Genomic DNA, 21,811 nt, shown 5'->3' with positions numbered 1-21,811 from the left:
AATATATGTGTCTGATGATTTCTTTTACATATTTGAAAACCAGCAGACGCTTTTCCCACCGCTGAAAGTTGAATGTAGGACCTTTTTTACTGTTTATCATCTAATCTTCAAAATCCACTAGGTCTTCAAGTAAATACCGATAGGTACAGCATCGTTGGCTCCCCAACTATTATGATGAGATTTACACAGCATTCAGTAGCTGAATATGAAGTCAGCAAACATTATGCAGGCTTATAGCTAAGCGAAAATAAGAATAAAAGCATAAATAAACACAGTTCATCGATATTTTATACCCAACATAGAAAAAACTCAAAATTCACCTACCCCTCTATAGATCGCTGACCTCTGCTGCTTGATCAGCCTGGACAGCTTCTGCGTTCTCTGCGCCGCAGTCAAAGGCCCCAAAGTATCGAACTCTTGCAACGTTCTCTCCAAAGTAATGTCACAGGAAACAGCGGGCGGTGAATGTCGCGGAGTGACAGTAGAAAGAGGTACAGTCTTAGCTATCAGAGTCTCACTTCTCACGCTCCACTGACTACTACCGAACTTCTTCTGATTCATAAGATCCCCAATGCTGCCCCTGATCGACGTGGTGTTACTGCTCATCAGCGACCTCGAGAGGTAAGGGCTGTGAGGCAGCGATGCCGGACTGAGCGACAGCTGATGCTGGGCCGTGGTGGACCTGACGAGGTCGGGCAAAGCGTTATCGGCCAGCTTGTCGAGCTCGGAAAGGCTGGAGCCTCTCCGCATCCGGATCCTCTCATTTTCGGCCACCTTCTTGGAGTTGCTCTTGCATTTCAGCCTGTCCGTTGAGTGACTGTTTGAGGACCTCATGGCGAACAGTCCGCTTTTTAGGGGGAACAGAAGCCCCCACTCGTGGGTGTGACTTCGTTTTCCGCGACCGGCTTCCATCTAGGTGAGGGTAATTGGGAGTTCTTGCCGAGATGAGTCAATTATCGCTATTGAGTTGAAATAATGAGCACTTTGACGTTTTGCGTGGGGTGTGGGGAGCGGACGACTCGGTTTATGTGCGAGGTTTAGAGGCCCGTGTTTTAAGTAGTCAGGAACTTCATTGCAAGCAGTATACAGGGAGTTTTCAAGGGTGAGGCTTTTTTTTTGACAGAAGGTAGAAATCATCCAAATAAGTCGTTTCACCAAAAATTGTCTACATAAAATTTACAAGATGGCTAAGATACAACCCCTAGAAATTCGACAAAATTTCATTGAATTTCAAGTACGAGAATGTGGAAGGTGACTCCGGCATCGCAAAAACGAAACAAAACATAACCTTATGGCTGAACAATGAATGATTCAGTACCAAGTTCATCGGATTAGATGCATCAGGTCACTTTTGAGAGAATCATAATTGTTGTATCGTGCAATTTAGGGTAAAAAAAAGTAGAAAAAAAGAGAGTTGCATAAGCAAGTGCTTATTTTAGTTATGTTGAAAAAGTGCTATGATGTTTCCTCATTTCATCCCATTTTTACGACGATTGTTGGAATGTTCGAACAAGAAGATTGTGATGCCCATTGTGTAAAATTCTGGAATAATTTAGACGAATTGGCGAATTTTATTGGTGAGATTTTGCAGTATTATTCTATTCTTTACACTTGTGTCCTTAGTCTCTTCTGCCAGTTGGTATCGAAATGAGCCATTTCATGAAATCGTGTAAGTTACTGAAAAATAATAAGAAAAATTCGGCAATCATAAGTTTCCATTTTCATTACCACGTAAATATCGAACGAGCCAATATCCTAAACGAAATCACATGGTCGAATCAAGGGATTAGTTTTTTTTCCCACTGTTTTGCGATAATTCAGCTAACAAACGGTCTAGGGTCGTACTAGAATCTATTTTAGTAATCATTTTAAATATTTTTTCAACTTTGTCATTTTGAAAGATTTGTATAGGTGAATTTTGGTGAAACGCTTCATTTCGACCAGTTCTACCTCCCGTTGAAAAAAAAAATCACCTTCAAATACACCCCGTATAGTGGTGAGCATCAAACTAAAGGTGATAACCTTGAACAATTTTTGTAAATTATTTGGACCGATTTTCAATATTTTTCAGACTTGTGTTTTCCGAAATGAGTCTCTAGCAGGAGGAAAAGATTATCGAAATGATAAAGCAGTCATTAACTCTGAGTTAAAAATCAATAATGCAGATAGCAAAGATATAGGTCCGTATCAGGATATATATTTAATCCATGATTTTTTCATTTTATATCATCTTTAAAGTTCTGTACTTATCCGTGATTCTTGGTGAACCGTTTTAGTTTGAAATGTTCTACTTTCTATTAAAACCAAGCTCATCTTTGAAAGCACCCTTTATGTAAAGAGTGTTTCTAAATACAGGGTGTCATGAAATTTATGCAACGAAATTTGGTCACATATTCTCGAGACAAAATTAGGAGACCTTTTTTTATTTCAGCAAAGAGTTTCTTTTTTTTAGCTCAGTATGCGGTCATACAGAAGTCAGAATTTGGTAGTTTGGTGTTTTATGATATTCGAAATGTCATAGTGTTACCTATTTTGGAGATAGATACAATATTTTTGGAACCATTGAATTTTAACCGCGTATGTGAATTCTTTGAAAATTATTGAACCCTTAAAAAGCCCATACACTTGAAAAAATTTATTGTCCCTCGCAATTTTTCAAAGATTTCCCAGCTAAATTTGAAAATGTGACTGACAAGTAGAATTCCAAACGAATTTCGAAATGCGTTAAATAACTTTGTTAAAATTTTTCTGGATGAAAACTTATGGGAGGTTTTGTTCATAAATTTAAGGGGGAATTGAAGATGCTTTTCATAATAAAATATCTCAACACTGCCGTACCATTTGTTCTTACAGAAAATTGAAATCACTACCCAGAAGCTCACCTATGATGAACATCAATTTCTTAATTACATGTCAAAATATACGCATTCTACCTCTTTGATCCCAACTAATTTAATTTGGACATATTTCGACCAGTTTCAAAGCAATAAATAAATGGTCAGTTTCACAAGGTATAACTTTCCCTTAACACGATGACTAATTTTAATCTTGCTGCCTTGGAGTGACTCAAGGCGACAAGTGGTTGAAAGTGGTCAGTTCTGCTGTACCGCTGCTGAATAATGCAAGAGTGTACGTAAACCGAGTCTCCGGTCGGCCTTCTGATGCACAATGCCATCTTTAATTGAAATTGCCATCCACTTTCAGAACCTTGTCAGTGAATTGATAACGCGGTTTCGTATTCGGGTTACAAACTCCTCTTTTTCCGGAGCAGCGCCTGATAAAAGCACGATGTGTGCTCATTTCGATGCCCCTTTGAAATTCAAATTTAGGACTGTGCCGGTTATCGTGCGAGGGGAATCGCTATGTTTTTTGACGGACTCGTTATCAAACCCCAGACATTTCCATGACACGATATCGTGGAAGTCAACGTTCGAGGCTTCTTGCCCATATCGGAATGATTTTCTTCGCAAGGAAAGTTTCGTCCCTACAAAGGCATCCTTAGGTGGCTAGATGAAATTAGTTAACTCCGAAGTTATATACAATGAATTTCAATTAATAAGATATTACGTAAAGAGAGCAATCAATTTCCAAATTTATGGTAGCTCTGAGACAGGTTGAAGGAAGTAAAGAAGCTCTGCATCTGCTAATGTTAAAGCAATAATAATGTGTCCTCATTTTTTTCACTGAAAGGCATATCCAGAACATTTATCATTTACCATTTTGAGTTCGAGTCCTGCCCGCAGATGTACTTTTTCAGAAGTGAATAATTGCCTGCATGCCGTCAATTTTCCTTAATAACTATTTAACCTAGAGTTTAAAAAGTTCGAGGTACATTTTGATACTAAATAAGATGAACTGGTTTCTCTAAATTTTTAAAACATAGAAGAGGAATATATCTTTCGCTTGAATTGCTGGACTGCCACAATAAATTACCAGACTATTATCTGGCAGTTGCTACAATTTCATATCTAGATTCATATCTAGAATTGCTCTGGACGTGCGGTAAACAATAAGTTTTGGTAATTGGTACGTGAGATGTTAAAGCAGATTCAATTTCATACAAAGTTTCCATATATCTTATCGAATGCATCAGTTCCATAATACTGGAGCGGTTTCAATAACTGTTATCCAATTCCAAATACTCGATAGATCTGTAGTTCTTTTAGAAAGCTAAAAGAACTACAGATCTATCGAGTATTTGGAATTGGATAACAGTTATTGAAACCGCTCCAGTATTATGGAACTGATGCATTCGATAAGATATATGGAAACTTTGTATGAAATTGAATCTGCTTTAACATCTCACGTACCAATTACCAAAACTTATTGTTTACCGCACGTCCAGAGCAATTCTAGATATGAATCTAGATATGAAATTGTAGCAACTGCCAGATAATAGTCTGGTAATTTATTGTGGCAGTCCAGCAATTCAAGCGAAAGATATATTCCTCTTCATGTTCTAATATAACACACAAAACTCTTACTCGTGTTACATCATGCTCTCTTTTCTTATATCCGATCTGGCTCCAAAGTCAAGACTACTTGCTCCGGTTTCATCTTTCATATCGGTTCACGAGATGCAGCAGTTCGCTCATAGATAGCTATTTCCCAACCCCCTAAATCAAATGCTTAAAGAATCAATAATATACCGATTATTTAAATGGAAGGGTGTCCTTCAATATAGACACTTAACTATCAGACCTAGGAGGAACAAAATAAAAATGATTACTACAAAGCAAAAGAAATTAACTTAAAATTGAATTCATTATTTGAGATTGAGTCTGTAGGAATGTACTCAATTACAAAACGAAAAGATATATTATTACCAGAAAAATTGAATTTTACCCTACATCTCGTGAAGAGGTGTTGAAAAATGTTCAAAGAGAAATAATATTTAAAGAGGTTATCAATGATTTTTTCAATTTTACCACTAGAATTAAAGAATATCATCGGTCAGAATAATTCAGTTCGGAAGAAATCTTGAAAATGCTCTTCAGAGTACGTGAGTACAAACTCCATCCTGTTATTGTTTCGATGCTCCCCCTAACCCTCATGGAAGATTTCTTGTGGAAAATCTCCGAGGAACAACATTTCGAATTATTCGAGTGGAATTTATGGATGTTGAGGCCTCCCATGAAAATGGAAATTTTCCTTCTCTTATCTACTCACAACGATGAACATCCTGTGTTCGATACCTCTTCATGTAGTTCATGTAATTATACAGTATGTTCATTGAATCGAATGCCTTCAATTATTTTAAGACAGGTACCAACAATGAGGAAAAGTTTCAATAGGTGTTATTTCCTGTGAATGGTAAAACTAACATAAATATTTACTTTCACTGGTACCAGCATGTAGGAGAAATTTTCAATTCCCTATTGATTCCTTATGAATTACGTGTATTCTGTTGAACATATCTTCACGCTATCAAACAGGGACCGACATTGAGTGTAGGTCTCGGGAATAGGGTCAAGAACAAAAAGCACCTGTCCACTTGAACAAGGTTTTCAATCATGGAGGCTCATTGATCGACTTCCACGATATCAGTTGCGAGGTTGATTTCATTTACATTTTCCTCCCATGGAATTCAAATTTCTCTCCCCGAAAAGAAAAATATGGTCCATTTGATTGCTATGTTTTGATATTCCTCCAATTATATATGAACTAGAAGGACCTAGTTTCAAGAATAATAATTTCATTTAATGAATTCTTAAGGAATTCTTTGAGCGGTATTTTGAATGGTATTTTGCTAGATATAACAATGCATCATTCAGTACAAATTTGATATTAGATTATATATTTTTTATTATCATAATTCTTGTTCTTTGATGTATTCATCATTATTCTTCAAGTAATGCAATTCAATCTTTTTTAATTTGTTTTATTTTTAAATTTTTTCCATATTTTTTTCTCATGGAGAGGATGCAATTGGAGAAATGCATAGGGGCATGTGAACATTTTTTTGGATTGAATGAAATTAAAAGGAAATAACTAGTTGTAAAGCACAGATGCGAAATTTCGTGTTGATCTTAACACTATGAAAGAATGAAAAATATCATTTGGAAGTTTGGTATCTCAGAGATTCTGATAAAATTTTGTGCTCACATATTTATTGGTCATCGGTAAAATTAGTTAGGTACCTAAAATTTCAGCTTCATAGGTATTCTACGAGAGAAAAAACGCAAAATTTTTCATTTATGATTGGAACCACAGTCGTGTGAACATAGATTGTGACTGAGCTTTAACGCTTATTCAGTAGCCAACTTGGTTGATCGTTTTGGAAATGAATTTTAACTAGCGCTCAGAAGCTCCTGAATCTTTCGATTGTTTTTTTTATTTTTCACTTAATTTTGTCCATATATTCTTAGAGAATTCCTATTCTACGGCTAACTTCAGTGAGGAATATTGAAATATTAAAAAAAATGCTGTTATTAAACGAAATAGTTATCATAAAAATTCATTTAATTTTTTTTTGAATTTTATAATTCAAGAAAAATTCTAGAAAACAGAGAGAAATGCGCCATCACATCCTCAAACATACTGCCTTAAAAATTTTCGAAAAAAATATGAGGTAGAATGAACTCTAACTGTGGTGGAACCATATACCCCAGCTAGTATATCATATATGAGGAGAAGATCCTCAGGCTCAATTATCTTAATTTCATCATCGACTGACCCAGTGGCGGATTTACCATAGAGGCTAAGTAGGCTGCAGCCTAGGGCGGCAGATTTCAGGGGGCGGCAAATTTGGGGACAATTTTGCTTGCACTAATAATAGAAACTGAAATACTTGTATTTCATAGATATTTTAATATCAATTTCTGATTTTCCCTAATTATAAAAGAAACTGACCAAGTAGTGCATCATTACTATTTTCCTGTTCCACTCTTATTTCGGCCGCTTTGGACTCTATACTGAAACTTCGTGAGGGTGAAAAATTTTGGTGTAACCAGATTCTGAATCGTTGGGATGTGTTTCTTCGGTTCCTACGAAAACATAATTCAAGAAATGTTTGTCCAGAAGTTCGTATCTATGGCTCTATTGTCTCTATTTACAAGGTGAGCAAAATTCGTTGTCTACCACAGATTACACAGTAATCTGTGTTGTCTACTGAGGGGATCTCGAGAGCTATCGGAGCAAGAAGAAAACCGGATGACATTCTCGAGCTCTTTTTTCATGACTAATCCAAATCTGAAAAAAGAACCGGCCTATCATTTCTAGATTTTGAGTTATAATCAAAAATTGGGATTTTGACGAATTCGAAAAGTTCTCATAACTTTTTTGTGTTTGAAGTTACATATCTAAAACTTACTTTCTTAGTCACTTTTATACGTAGATTCTACGGACAGAATCTTTTTTTCCAATTCAAAAATTACAAATTCAATTTAAAAGAACGAAAGTTCGCCTGATGTTTCGAAATGAAAAAATATTTTGTGCTCGTCAGTGGATTCTACGTAAAAAAGGGTCTGTAGAAGGTTCAAGTTTCAGATCTGAAACTTCAAAGACAAAAAAGTTATGAGAACTTTTCGAAAGCGTCAAAATTTCATTTTTTGCTAATAACTCAAAATCGGTTTTCACCATTCTTTGTTTTGCGGAGCACGAGAATGTGTCATCCGTTTTCTTCCAGCTGCCATAGTTCTCGAGTTTCCCTCAGTAGATAAAGAATTTTGTCCACCCTGTATACACCATCGACTAATTGTTCGTGTGAGAGAAGCTTTTTTTGCTTTCGTGTATAAAGTCATAACTAAACAAAATTTTGTATGACGACATCGCGGAAAGATATTTTAACAGCGGGTTTCATAAAACTGCCCCTGCTTAGTTACAGCCCCCTGAAGACAAACGCAGAAATATTCGATATGCACTTTGTTTACGGTCTTTTTTTCCGTGAATTTTCCCAAGAAACTACAAGAGACCTTATTTATTAAGAATGGATCAAGCTATCCAAAATCAATTTTTTATTTCGAAATACGGATATGGAAAAAAGTTTCTTGAGGAACAATGTTTAGGGGTGGCTTTTTTAGCACTTTCAATCATAGAGGAACAACAACGAGCTTTTCTACCCCGCATAAAATATCTGCTTGATTTCGTTCTTGTCAGTTTTTCGATTCTCAAGAAAAAAATTGAAAACTGCTTTTCGGGCTGTAACTGAGCAGGAGGACTCAGAAAAGAAAATTGCACATTAAAGGTCCACCCTATTTTCTGACGAAGAATCACCCCCTCAATTTTTTGCAACTATTCCTATGGATCATGTAACCATGTATATATGCTGTGCCATACTTAATGATAATAAATTTCTTCTTTTCATTTGATATAGAATTCATCTATTCTATTTTGAACTGTGTGTCCAACAAAAATGATCAAGTTTACTGAATGTATATCACTGTGTGACTAATATCAATTAATATATCCATTACTTCGCCTCATTAGAAGTCTATGACTAAATTTTATTTCATTCAGAAATAAACGTTCTATTTCTTGTGAAATCTCAACTTAATCGTTGCGTTGTAAAAATGATCTGGAAACTCGGGAACTGACACATCGATTCCCTAGGTCACAATAATTATGAGTAGTTATTAGGACCAACGTGTACAAATCCCAAAGTCACATTTTTACTGATACAAAAATTGTCATTAATATTTTGAACTAAATAATTATGGTAAGGGCGGCAAAATTTGAATAGCCTACTGGCGGCAAATATGTTAATCCGCCACTGGACTGACCAAGGTTCTGCGAGAGGGTGGCTTAACGAACTATAAAAACCATACCCCGATAAAAAAATATATTTCTCAAAGAACCCCCCACACCCCAAAACGGCTTTCGCTCATCCTAAAGGCGCCACATTATCTTTCCACTTCACCAACTAATCACAATAGAAAACAAACGCTAATCGCCGTTCGTCATTCAATCACCGCCTTGTCGATGGCGCACGTCGCATTTACAACAAAAACATCGGCAACGACTAGAACGTTTCAACGCGACACCTACGACATAATGTTTCGGAAAAGTGTGTATCAGGATAAAATAATATTCAGCAAGGATTTTACCCCACTCTCCTCTCTACGGTGTTCACTTTAACCGCTCAGCCAGAGACTAATGCGGTTATGGTTCGCCATGGTCATAGGAAGCATGATAGGGTGCTCCTGTGATCAAACAGGGATTCGACGTATTTTTGTGATAAATTTCTCTCTATGTTCGGATATGTTGGTAGTAGAATGAAATTCTGTTTCGACAAGAGCAGAAATGGATAGATGAGGGGAGGCGTATAGACAAGGCAGCTAGACTAGTCCCAATCATGAAGATTCACTAGATGCCGACTTTGGCTCCAGTACTGTCAATAATAAACCATTCAAATCCAACAGAAGAAAATAGTATATTACGGTATAAGTATAAAACTGAGCACGCGCAATCGGTTGCAACATGACGAGTGCTTTAAAGGCACTTATAACGCTTGTATCATATTCTTCTAAAGATAGCCGAGGATGCTCCATCAAAGTTGATGCTAGAAAAATCTAAAACGCTTTATTATAAGGAATATGAAGAGTTACTGATGTTGATATAGATGAAGGTCAGAAATGGACATTTTAGCGATTTTTTTTTCAGTCTGTATTGCGTTTGAAAATAGTTATTTATGTACCAAGGACAAAAAACTGTCTATTACAGTCGAGCCTGCCCGTTGAAAGCCGAGACGCAGCCGAGGATAGCAAGCAAGTGAGACAATATATATAGTTTCTTGCCGAGGTGCATATTAAATTTTTTCGTCGACCTCACAAACCTTTATGAAAGTAAGAAGTTACCCGTTTTATATCCTCATCTAGGTGTCCGTGATAGCCAACTTTCTGAGCTCTGGTGAAGTGTTGCTGTTATCCAGATCGCTATCACTATTCATCCTTGATTATACTGAACACAAACATTCAGACCACGTACCTAATTCACTGGTAAAGTCTAGCCGATTCCGTAAAGAATTAATTTAACAACATCAAATGACAGTTGTTGCACAGGCACTTATGTTTTCATCAAATTCTGTATTCACAAAATTGATTAAATCGTCCTGGGATCTAATATATATATAGTGCTTAGAGACGCAGAGCCGGACGAAAAGTAAATCACCACGAAAGGTGAATCAGGACGAAAAGTACTAGCCTTCAAAGATATTCGACTTTTCGTTCGGAAATTAGTACTTAAAATGGCATTTTTTGTTTAGGTCGAAGAAAAAATGCTTTTACGCAACTAAGAATCAAGTTTTCATTATGCCAAGAAATGTTAGATCCAATGAGAAGCCACAAGAGTGCAAGTCAAAATGTGACAACTATTCGTCAAATATCCAGAAGTGGTTTACCATACACGTACTATACTATAGCGCTGGTGGAAGACCGTTTTTTGACACTTTCCTTTGAGATTTGCCTTTCTGCAATTTCAAATCGGCAAATCAACATCTTAGAGATGCTACTAGTACTTCAACCGCTTATTTAGGCAGAGTCTAGAAGACTTTCTTATAAGGTCAATCTCATTGCAATCGTTAATAAGGGAACATGTGAGGTATCAACAGTATCAGTTAACATCGATCGTCTGAACTTAGCATGAACGTTATCATCATCATCATCAGCATATGTTTTATAATTCTGCAGTTATTTTACTGACTTAATAGCAACCTATTGAAAACGACATCTTGAGATTTTTCACGCTTTTCAGTTAGAAGAACAGGTGAGATAAAAAAAATGTTTTGACCAATACCAAATTACCCAATGAATTTTTTATTGATTTCTTTGAATGAAAAAATACACTTTTAAAACTAATATGGAAGTAAAAAAATCATCCTGTATATAGATCTAAAACCAACACAAATCCATATCGATATTTAAGCTGAACCGAACTCAACCCAATATAAAATACATCTTACTTATTATATCGCGACCAATTTTTCGTCAACTTCACCTTTCTCATCTTTATAGGATTGCGGTAGCTTGTCTCGAGACGCAGACCCTGGCAACCTCCTTTAATTAAAATTCATTTATGAGAAAACTTCTGCGGGTTGATTCCATAAACAGATTTTGCTGGCGTAAAAACGTCGCTTTGGGTATTAAATGGACCGTCTTTGATGTATGGAGAAAACAATTTTTTTCCACAGTTCTCAATTTTCCCTCAGAAAAACGAGATATTTCACGTATTTTATGTTTCGGTAAAGAACTCACAATTGGAAAACATTTTTTTTCTGTTTCATTGAAAACATTTTGGTACGCCCTCCACATTATACTGCCGAATTATACCTGCATAACTAACTGACGTTATTATGGCAGAACTTGGTCACATTGCTTGGGGAAGTTAGGAAGGTTTCGCTTTTGATGGTTGGCAGTAGAGTGATTCATCTAGGAGTAGATTTTTGAGAAGTAATGGCGAGAAGAAAAATATGCCTTAAGGGAAGAAAATAACATTCTCTGATATAAGAAACTTCAATCAACCATCGAACTGTGGGAGATACCCTCTTAATAACAGTTTCAGCATGACTCAGCATTGAGGTCTCATACACTTATCGACTGCTTGGCCCTATCAAATACCGAAAACATATCAACCTAACATTAGATGTGATTTTTCACAAGTCATATTCGACAAGTTCCACAAAAAAGTACTTATGAATTGAATATGATCACCCTATAGACTGCCCACTGTACTGAGAATTACTCTTGCCTTGAAAATTGCAGGAGGCCAAGCTTGGCTTTCAGAAAACAGCGTGTGGGTTAGAGGATCCCGCTGTCACCACTTTCTAGTAACCGTCTTCGTAATTTTGAACTTTCCAGGAGACGGGTGAATGACAGGACGGAATGACGGGTTGTTGATCCTCTCGCCCGATGGATTCAGAAAAACAGTCGATATATGGGGTGTTCGGGATTGAATCAGTAATAAATTATTATGTACTTGTTATTTTTTCTAACTCCACCGCGAACCAAGAATAAGAACAGAAACCTTTGCGATTCTGTGACCAAAGCTTTCGTCCCCTAGGGGTGCTAGGTCCAGGGGCGTAGCTACCGCGGTATCAGCGGTATCAGTGATACGGGGCCCCCAGGCTTTAGGGGCCCCCGAATGTCTGTAAGCAAAAAATTCCTAAAAATGTTTTCCAAAACCTCTTACAGGTTTTACAATAGCATTTTTGAGATTAACTGCTAAGACAACCATTCATTTCAAAATCCCGTTCATTACACCGAATCGATCATTCAGATAGATACGAATACTTAAAATCTGAAATTCAGAAAATTCGTGCAATCAAAGAACTTTTAGAATTAGTCCTGATAAAATTCAATAGCCTTGCATCCAGTTTTCCGGACGATATTACTGCATGCCTTTTATTTTAGACCCTTCCAGTTACAACTGCAATCGCTGAAAGTAGTTTTTCAAAATTTAAACTCATAAAAAATTATCTGAGGACTTCTATGGGACAGGAACGGCTGTCAGACATGTCGTTATCGTCAATAGAGGGGGAACAACTTAAAAAACTGAAATCGTCATCAGCTATGGCTGATTTGATAAATAGATTTGCTGAAATAAATGCTAGAAAAGCGTATCTTTAATTTTTGGTATTTTTTCTTTATTATTTGTTTGCTTATAATTTTATGTTGTTTGTATATTATTTTATATTCTTTGTATGTTATTTGTTTGTGTATTATTTCGCTTCCAGCACCAAATATGAGTTAGAACTTTTAATTATATTTCGATACTAATCGAACATTTTTTGCTACTTTTATTTTTACTCCACCCTTCCTTAGGGCCCCTCAACACATTTTGATACAGGGCCCCTCTAAGGCAAGCTACGCCACTGGCTAGGTCACATCAGAGTCTAAGCAACATTAATAATTGTAACCCATCAAAAAAAATTTACAAGGGGCGTCAAAATCAAGAATGTCGAAATTAAAATATGTACCTAAATCACGAATAATATGAATGAAAAAGTTAACTGACAAAGATAACATCCAAAGCACTATCAAAAAAATCAAAATGGCGTGACCAGAAATTGTCCATAGTGTAGTATGAGTTCTTGTATAATTTTTCCTCTTCCCTTTTTTAAGGTTTCCTTTTTTGATAATTTTGGGTCCTTCTTATTGTAGATTTTTATTGCTTCATGGTTTATGCTCAAATGAGTTGTTATAAGCCTGTCAAATGGAGTAGAAAATTTCCCTACATTCCTTATTTTGTTATTGTGGCATTCTTTATTTCTTATCAATGTATTCTTGTTGTTATATGGATATCGTAATGTTTTCTTTTTTGTGGGCTTAATTGATGGTCGTAGTTTATTGATAAACTTAGCTTGCAGAGAAATCTGTCAATGCTTAGACCTACCAAAAAGGGTTTCAGGAGTAGAGAAAGTCCGAAAAAGAATTACACTGGAGAAGGATCTTCCAAACCTGAAAGTTTTTTGGACACTTCAACGATGCTAGATTTATAAGAAGTATCTGGAATTTAGCAATTCTGCACCTTCTTACTGAGGCATTGTAGCATCAGTAAGCACCAAATGGGAATGAATGGGTTTAGCAGAAACTGACAATGAGTGCAAATTTTTTGGAGAGGAAAATGAAACTTAAGATCTCCATTGCTAGCCAACGCAAAAATTCATTTGACAGTTGAGAAACTTGCAGGAGGGAGGAGGTGACCTCCTTGAAGCTTTCTCACATACCTAGTTTATTAAAGTAAAACTCTAATGCTCGACGGCGAGCTCTAGACGATAAAGATCTCGTATTCTTCAGCTACGTAGGTATACGTTGTATTAATATTTTTTTGTCTTTTTCCATCATTTTAGCTTATTCAATAAAAGTTTCGACTAGCTACAGAAGATGATTCTTTCCATAAAGTGTTTCAAGATTGTCACTTCACGTACAAAGACATCAAATATATTCAAAACAAAGAATAAGATTGAAAGTTCTCATCTGCTTTTTCCTGAATCTATCTACAAAACTGAGCATGAACCTCCAGAAAGAACTGAACCAAGAGTACTCACATTTAGCTGGATAATGATCTTGTTGTACGCCCACAGCCACCTCTGCTGCGCAGTAACCTGCGGCCTCTTCGGTTCTTCCTCCTCCTCGAACAAAATGTCTTTTTTATCTACCGATTCATCGTTCTCCACCGACACGGGTCCCGTGACCTCTATCATTGGCGTTTGTTCCGGAATGGTCTCTTTAGAGGATGACTTTTGACGTATCGACGGTCTCCGTTGGGCGCTAGACTGATAACTGTCGACCGAGGGCTTACGAGAGCAAAAAACGTTCGAAGTGTCGTCGTAAAGTTCCCCGGAAATGCGTCGGTTGGTGCACTGGGCGTAAGCCTCCGGAACCATCGAACCACGCCTCGAGGTCGAAACGAAGGCTTCCTCCGGTGGCATCTGGACCGAAGAATGGTAAGGATCTATCACTGTAACTAGAGATGACCCCCTGCGAAGGTTTTGATTATCCTCGTAACTATCTACATGTATCACAGACACAGGTGAGTCATGGTTTATTGCTTTGTTATACTCCTTGAAACCGTTCGTAGCCAAACCCTCTTCCGGGTAAGTATCTACCGAGTCTTGCTGGGGGAGATAGGCGCTGATGTCATCGTTGTCCACGTATTCATCGTCCCTATTGTAAAACTCCTCCTCGATGGTATCCTGCTGCTTGAAGAAACCCCTGGATTGAACGGTAACTGTGTTATCATTGTGTATCTGAGCTACTGTTACACTTGCTTGAACGTTTGCGCTACTTTCTAAACTAATCTGCTGCGGTATTGCTTTTGTTGGTGATAATATTTGGTCCCCTTGATATTGCATTTGGTTTACTGCGTTAATGCCACTGCGGTCTAAGCTACAATGCGCGTAATAAGTGGTATTTGTCATGGTCGTGTCTCCAGCGGTGGCGTAGTCACTATAAATGGATCTGTTCATGATTGAGGTACCACCGGAGGAGATGGCGGTATCGAAAGAGTTCTTCAGATGGTCATCGCGAGATTCAAAACTATCCGTGTTCTGTTCCTGCAGATCGTTGCGTATACTAATTGAGTCTTTTTTTGACACTTGTGAGGGTGGTTCATAATAATCCCTATCGTTATACTCCTCCTGAGGGCTGTAATAAACGTCTCCGTAGGGTTCGTAACGGCTCTGGTTGTCCTTCGCTTTGGTACTCTCTAAAACAGCAGTCACGGTGTTTTGGTTGGAGAACGGTGGTGCTACACTAGTCACAGCGTCTTGTTGATTGGGCAAGTTATCTTCTATACTCTGATATGCGTAGTTATAGTCTTCGTTATACATTTCTCCAGCGCTAGTCGCTCCAGGTCTCGCATAATAGAAATTCTCGTATTTATCCAGATCGTCGGCGCATTCTGCTGAGCTGGTGCGTTTGATGAAACCGTTCCTCCTCGTCTTGGCACTGCGGTGATTGAGATTTGGCATTGGCAGCTGTCGCCCGGGCGTGGGGGGCAGGCTGTTGAATATCTGGGCTAAGTTCGAGTTCTTCTTGACGATCTTGGAGGTTTTGGTGGGCGTTGGAGGGAGGCTGGCGCCCCTGTGCGATGCGGTCTGGTAAGCGTCAAGGCGGTCGATTGAAGATTGCCTGCTGGAGCTGCGTTTGTTCGGTATTTGAGGCATTTTTCTACGAGGCGTCGGGGTGGTGGACTTGATTTCGTCGTACACGGAGTAGAAGGAGTCGTTGTTGACGTAAGAGAGTCGACGCTTGGTGGTGTTGTGCGTCGGTATGGCCGGCAGCTTCTTCGAACCGGGAGCCTTGGTTGGTGGTAGGTAGTTGTACCCTCCGGAGTCCCACTGACGGTCTTCCTCGTCTTGACCGTACATCTCCTGTTGGAAAGGGGCAGATGACGAATCGTAGTACTCGTCGAAGCTGGTATTCTGATGAATTTTGTTTGGTTGTGAACTGAAAAAGGACAAATTGTATTCAAATTTTTTTTTTAGTTATTGAAATAGGTAAAGGTAACTCAAAAGTGGAAGACCATGAGTGTAAGTGACTGTATTACATGTTCGTTTTCTATTAACATTTATGGCTAATGGACTAATGAAAATCTTGGAGGAAACCTCGTTACCAAATTGGTTTCTTTAGGAATATCAAAAATTGTATTTATTCAACAGGTGATGAAATACACAATAGGCGTTTCACTATTTCGATAATTCCAGAAGAAGTTTCCAGGGACCATATGCCATATGTTGTTGATTCGAGGTCAACAGTTTTTATTCTTTTATCTTTTTTCTGAAATGTTTTCAATGCTTCGAATGAAATGAAGAAAGATATGAGTCAATATGTAAATAGGTACACCAACTTACTTGTAATGAACATAGTTGACTTGGGTTATGGTCGGATTATGGTAAATATTATCGGATTCACTGTACAAAGTATCATCGTAAAGGGTTGTTTGTCTTTCCAAACTTGGTCTACGAATTCCTGAAAGTATAAAAATTAGTTAGAAGATTCGTTTTCAGATTTTAATCTAAAGATATAAACTGAAAAGATTGATATTCTGCCCCTCCCCCACTGGAACCGCTTTTGATTAGTATACAGATTCCAAACAACAAAATATCACGAAAACTTTTCAATTCTCTGTTTTTATAATTCAATCACTTGAACATTTTCTGAAAGTGAAGTATAATTTCTACTTCTTATGAAGTCTTAGTTCTGTGAGACTGAACAAAAAACAACGCAAAAGACAAGTTTTTTACCAATAATCCGATGAATATTCACTCTTCAAGAATGCGATGATGAAAGAGATAAGATTTTTGGAAAATGGTACATCAATAAAAAAAAATTAAGGGGCGAAAATACTGAATGAATAGTGAATGGAACCGAAAAGTTCTGCACTGAACCAGAATATTCTTGAGAAAATGTTCCCTGCCATCTATAGGTATAGGACTGAATTTATATCAGAAGAGAAATATTGATTTCCCTTGCCCTGCCATCTTTCGGGCGTTTTCCCAACTAATGAGTTTCCAAATGCAGTGTTTTCGAAGGAAGGAGAATCAATAATTGAAATTTAATGAGGTTTAGTGTATGTTAATGTGCTAAACATTTTGAGTTACAATTATTGGTAACAATTATCTGATCTTGCATATAACTATATAAAATTTGGATCCCTACAATGGAAATCTGAATATAAAAGGAAGATTCAGGATATTGATAAAAATTTTAATACCTTCGGATTATCAAACATTGAAAATCAATTCATAATCACTCAGTTATTTCAAATTGAAGAAAATTACCTATTACGAAAAAGAAATACAATGTCATATTGAAATTCTTTCAGTGATCTTAACCAGGAGTCAATTTTCTATATTCAGTCGAAATTAAGTGGTCATTCTAAAATGTTAAGAGTTGAAATTCACCATGTGTTGAAAAGTAGAGACATTTTTCATACTAACTCCATATTATGTTCATTATACTTCTACAAAATATCTTAATAAATACATTATTATGTGGAAAAAGTATACCTACATGATTATTTTCGATGGTCTTCAGTACTTATTTTGTCTTCTGATAATTTGGAAGTGAATATTAATCAAGTGAAATGAATATATGGTTTTCTCCTGGTTTCATGTTAAGCTCCTTAAAAATGCAATAAAATTCTTGGTTGGATACTCTCATTTTGTAACAACCAGAACAACATAAAATGTTTTACGTATCTCACCTGCATGATCGCTTTACAACTGACTTTCACATTTCTATGACGAAAATATTTCATAGCAAGATCAAACAATCATAAGTCAAATTTGTCAGTCCCAACAAAATTTACGTCCTTCACGCATCAGTCCAACAAAATAACATCATGACACGTGGTAATCAAAGAGAGGTCGCCCGATCGAAAAATATGAAGAAAAAGCAAGATGGAAAGAAGAAGAAAGCAGCTGAAGACGAAATGTCCGTGGAGAAGAGGAAGGAAAGAGACGCCGAAAAGATGAGGGAGAAACAGAGCAAGAGTGAGGTGAGCAATCAACCTGAAGAATTGGAGAAGAAGTGACTAGGAAGAAGCTTAATTACCATAAGATGATACTACTCGAAGATGTATGAATATATCGAATAAAGATTTTCTTGGACTGACAGATGTTTGAGTTTATGTCAAAAAATAATGTTGCGATTTTCAAAACTATATGAAATATTTTTGATTGTTTCATTTCCAACATTTAACTAAATAATTTTCTCATCTTAGTTACTTAGTTAAATATCTAGTTATGTTCGATCTCCACATAACATTATCAATCAGTAGAAGCAAGATTACAAAAATGAGTATACGTTTTCACTATGTTTTGAATCTTGATACTCCCATTACACCCAAATTTATTAATGGTTTGATTAATAAATTTCTTGAAAATATGCTGACTACGTTTCTTATATTTGAGTGGGACATGGAACAGTTGCAACATGCTGTAATATGAATATTTCTTCATCTATTTCACAGCATTCGAAACACATAAGTATACCTAATACAATTTTTGGTGAATCAGATTTCTTTTGACTAGTAGTACCTTTGTAGTCAGTCTTTAAAACTAGATACGGGTAGATAACATTGTTATTACTCCCAATCTCTGAAACAAAATCAATTAAAAATGAAATCAACGATTTGCTCCTGTGTAAATTCTTGTACTAATTTGTCAGGAGCAAATTAACTATAATAGAAAAAATTGTTGCCTGCCAATGAACTCAAAATAAATAACGTTGAAATTATAATTATAAGTTGTAACGTTGAGTTCATTGGCAGGCAACAATTTTTTCTAGTTAATTTGCTCCTGACAAATTAGTGCAAGAATTTACGCATTTTGTTTCAGAGATTGGGAGTGAAAACCCTAAAAAGTTTATGAAGAGATGCAGAATCCTCCCAGAATAAATTTCAATCGATATAACATTGTTAATCAGAATACAAACCTCTACTCGTCTTCTTCTGATTGAAATATTCGGGTTCTCCAGAATATCCAACATCTACGCTATCTACACTCTGGTTATAAAAACTGCTCTCACAACTGACCCAATTGTCCTGACTGAAAAAAAAAAACAGATTAATAGATTCTACAGAAAAGCTTATAAACAAACATAGTCAAATAACAGCACATTTGTCCTAGATTTATGATAATAGTAGTAATATTTTTTCTCTCTCTCTCTCTGCAAGTTTTGGATTGATTTTTATATATACTTTTGGAGTCAGAGCTTTAACTCCAAAGTATGCATTGAAGGTGGAAATTCAACGTCGAACCAAGACAACTGGCCATATTCATGCGAAATGCGATCTTACGGACGAACCCTCTCACTCTCCTGAAGTCTCTTGACGAATAGTTGTACTTTCGTTGACTGCAAGTGGTAGTTATGCTGGGAGTCATGGATGGTTGTAGGATTCTGCAAGTAAGTGAGGCTTGGTTCAGTCTTGGCGGGACAGGTGGCGCCTGCCCATCCTTCGGTCACCGGTTGAAATGTCTATCAATGCACTGTACTGACGAGGGACAATATTCCCAATACCGGTCTACAGTTTGTGTTTAGATGTTACAGCCTCTATGATAATTCCTGCGCTGATTCATGACTAGGTAGCATTAATAGACCGACAATTCTTTGAATTGTCGTCTTCATTTTTGAATGATGGATTTCCATAAAGTATTGTACACATCAATGCAATCTTGGAATTGGTGTTTTATATTGTAGTTTTATTGAGCAGAACTGTATTCAACTGGGAGGAAGTGTGCGATTTATTTAGCCGTTTGATTGCCAACAATTTCGTCAGTTTATAGTAACAATTATACAGGGTTAGAACTATTTAGAGGGGGACTTTAGGGATATCGAAAACCGTTGGAAGTTGCGTTATTCAAGGATGAGTGGGTGGGTGTAAAAAAAACAGTTCCTAAATATCTCTGATGGTTCCTGAGATATCTCGAAAAAACTGAAAATCATTTTTTCTTCATAACCAATTTGTTTTTGGAGATAACTACATGAAATTCGGTGTGTAGTAGATGGATCCTTTTCAAGCCCCAATGAAGAAATTAGTATAGAAACCAATTAGAATTGTTTCAATCACTTCATTTTCTTAGAAAGACTTCAGTATTGATACAATGGATTTCTTCCTCTGAATAACTTTATCAAGTTAGCCATAAGAAGGTCCCAGACACAACTAATAATATATTCCCTTTACAATCTTTCCCCAAGAATAACTTGTTCCCTATTAACCACTTGTACTCCTAGCGTCACCTCGTAAGACATCACACAGAATTCATAACAACTTCTTCATCCCGAAAAGAGATAATAGTTCCCGGTTCATCGCCGAGTACTTCTTTGTGTATACCTGTTCATTTTCAGGATAAATCCGAACATGGCGTGACCTAGAAGCATTATTCAATCAGTTACATTCAGGGCTTGTATTATTCACGGTTAAAATTGTCGCAGCAGACACGAGAACGAGGAGCTGATAATATAAAGGATGGAACTTGCGACTCGATGTTCAGACAGGCATTGTGAAACGTCGGTTTGGCTTTTCTAACACCTGTAATGACATCAACCGGGAAAACTTCCCTTTGTTCGATCCGTAGCGACAATAAGGAAACATGTTTTTCATGTCAGTTTTTTTTAATTCACCTCTCATTTATTTTCAGTGTATAAATATTACTATATCCACTGGAGACGCTTCCTGAGAATCACATTGTTCTGTATCACATTAAAAATTTCAAAAGGGATGAAAATGAATTTTTTTTAACAGATCTTTTAGTGATTTTCTCTTCAATCTGTATTTCGTTTTCGATGAGATTAAACGATTCTCACAGTTTCTAATCGAATTTTCAGAAATTCAGCCAATCTTCCAAGTAACAATCTGAATTGTTAATGAAATGAACGTGATATTTTTGACCACATTTAAAATATAATCGTCAACAAAAACAAACAAATTTCATTAAAAAAATCTTTCATTCTGAAGCACTTATATATATTTTATATACCTTGAATAATCTCTCTTGTTCCTTGGCCGACTGTTGTAAAAGAGAGGCTCTGAGTCAATGTTGTTCTCCTGACAATATCCCCTGTTACTTGGATCAGTGTGTGAGGAGCCATAGCTGCTGAAATCATCTGCATTTGGTGAGTATCTCTGTAAACATACAAATTATATATCAGTGGTGAAATCACTATTATTAATATTTTCTCGAAGATTCATAAGATTGCTTCGATATTTCAAAAAGAGACTAAAAGTATTTTCAAAGACTGCTGAAATACTGTACAACTGAAAAGGCTCTAGAGTTGTATAGGAAGCTTGGACATTGGGGAAGCAATTCAAAGGTAGTTTTTTGATATTTTGAAATCGATTAGCTGGAGCAGATCACAATTTAATAGGTTTGTTTAATGTTCACCCAGATCTATTTCAAGACTCTTTTTTCTCTTCATCAAAACACATAAAATAGTCTTCAAATTAAACAAGCAATTGGATTGAACGAAAGAGTCATGAGTACATTGTTTTAAAAAATTCCTGGTCTGTATATACAGGGGGAGTCTTTGACTCATTCAAATATTTCAAAAGTAGATTCTTGAGGTCAAAGAAATACTTTTTTCTCTACCATTTTTTCCGATTCGGCTCTGATAAAAACATATAGGGTGTTTTATAATTTAATGTCAATATTTATGGGGTTAATTTTTGAGCCCATTTAAAAAAAAAAACTTCATATGAACATATGTCCTAAACGTTTTATCTTTTGAGATACAGGGTGGTAAAGTTTTCAAAAATGAATCATTTATTATCAATATCTACAATACCACTTCAAATATTTCAATGAAATTTGTCATACATGTATACTATGAATCAAGAGGCATTTTTTAATGTATCACTTTTTTCTCAATTT

The 21,811-nt window shown here is 36.5% G+C and overlaps 2 protein-coding genes across 2 annotated transcripts; one reads left to right on the top strand and one right to left on the bottom strand.

Moving 5' to 3' along the window:
* Nucleotides 1-309: 309 nt before the first annotated feature.
* On the bottom strand, nucleotides 310-8,973 carry LOC123318376. The gene is made up of 2 exons (XM_044904985.1): nucleotides 8,766-8,973; nucleotides 310-959 (listed from the first exon to the last, which is right to left on the bottom strand). Exon 2 carries the CDS (start codon nucleotides 910-912, stop codon nucleotides 310-312), a length of 603 nt encoding a protein of 200 aa, XP_044760920.1. The 5' UTR covers nucleotides 913-959; nucleotides 8,766-8,973.
* Nucleotides 8,974-17,687: 8,714 nt separating this feature from the next.
* On the top strand, nucleotides 17,688-18,055 carry LOC123318510 (small EDRK-rich factor 2-like). Its single transcript, XM_044905144.1, has one exon. The coding sequence runs from the start codon at nucleotides 17,782-17,784 to the stop codon at nucleotides 17,971-17,973; it is 192 nt and encodes a 63-aa protein (XP_044761079.1). The 5' UTR covers nucleotides 17,688-17,781; the 3' UTR covers nucleotides 17,974-18,055.
* The last annotated feature ends 3,756 nt before the right edge of the window (nucleotides 18,056-21,811 follow it).

The sequence above is a fragment of the Coccinella septempunctata genome, chromosome 8 (assembly GCF_907165205.1).
Source record: "Coccinella septempunctata chromosome 8, icCocSept1.1, whole genome shotgun sequence".
In the NCBI taxonomy this organism is placed as follows: Eukaryota; Metazoa; Arthropoda; class Insecta; order Coleoptera; family Coccinellidae; genus Coccinella; species Coccinella septempunctata.
Note: the sequence above shows the minus strand (reverse complement) of the source record. Positions and strands in the feature narration are given on the sequence as shown.

Coding starts and splice junctions, on each gene's coding strand:
- LOC123318510 (XM_044905144.1), top strand. CDS start 17,782: ATGACACGTGGTAATCAAAGAGAGGTCGCCCGATCGAAAAATATGAAG.
- LOC123318376 (XM_044904985.1), bottom strand. CDS start 912: ATGGAAGCCGGTCGCGGAAAACGAAGTCACACCCACGAGTGGGGGCTT.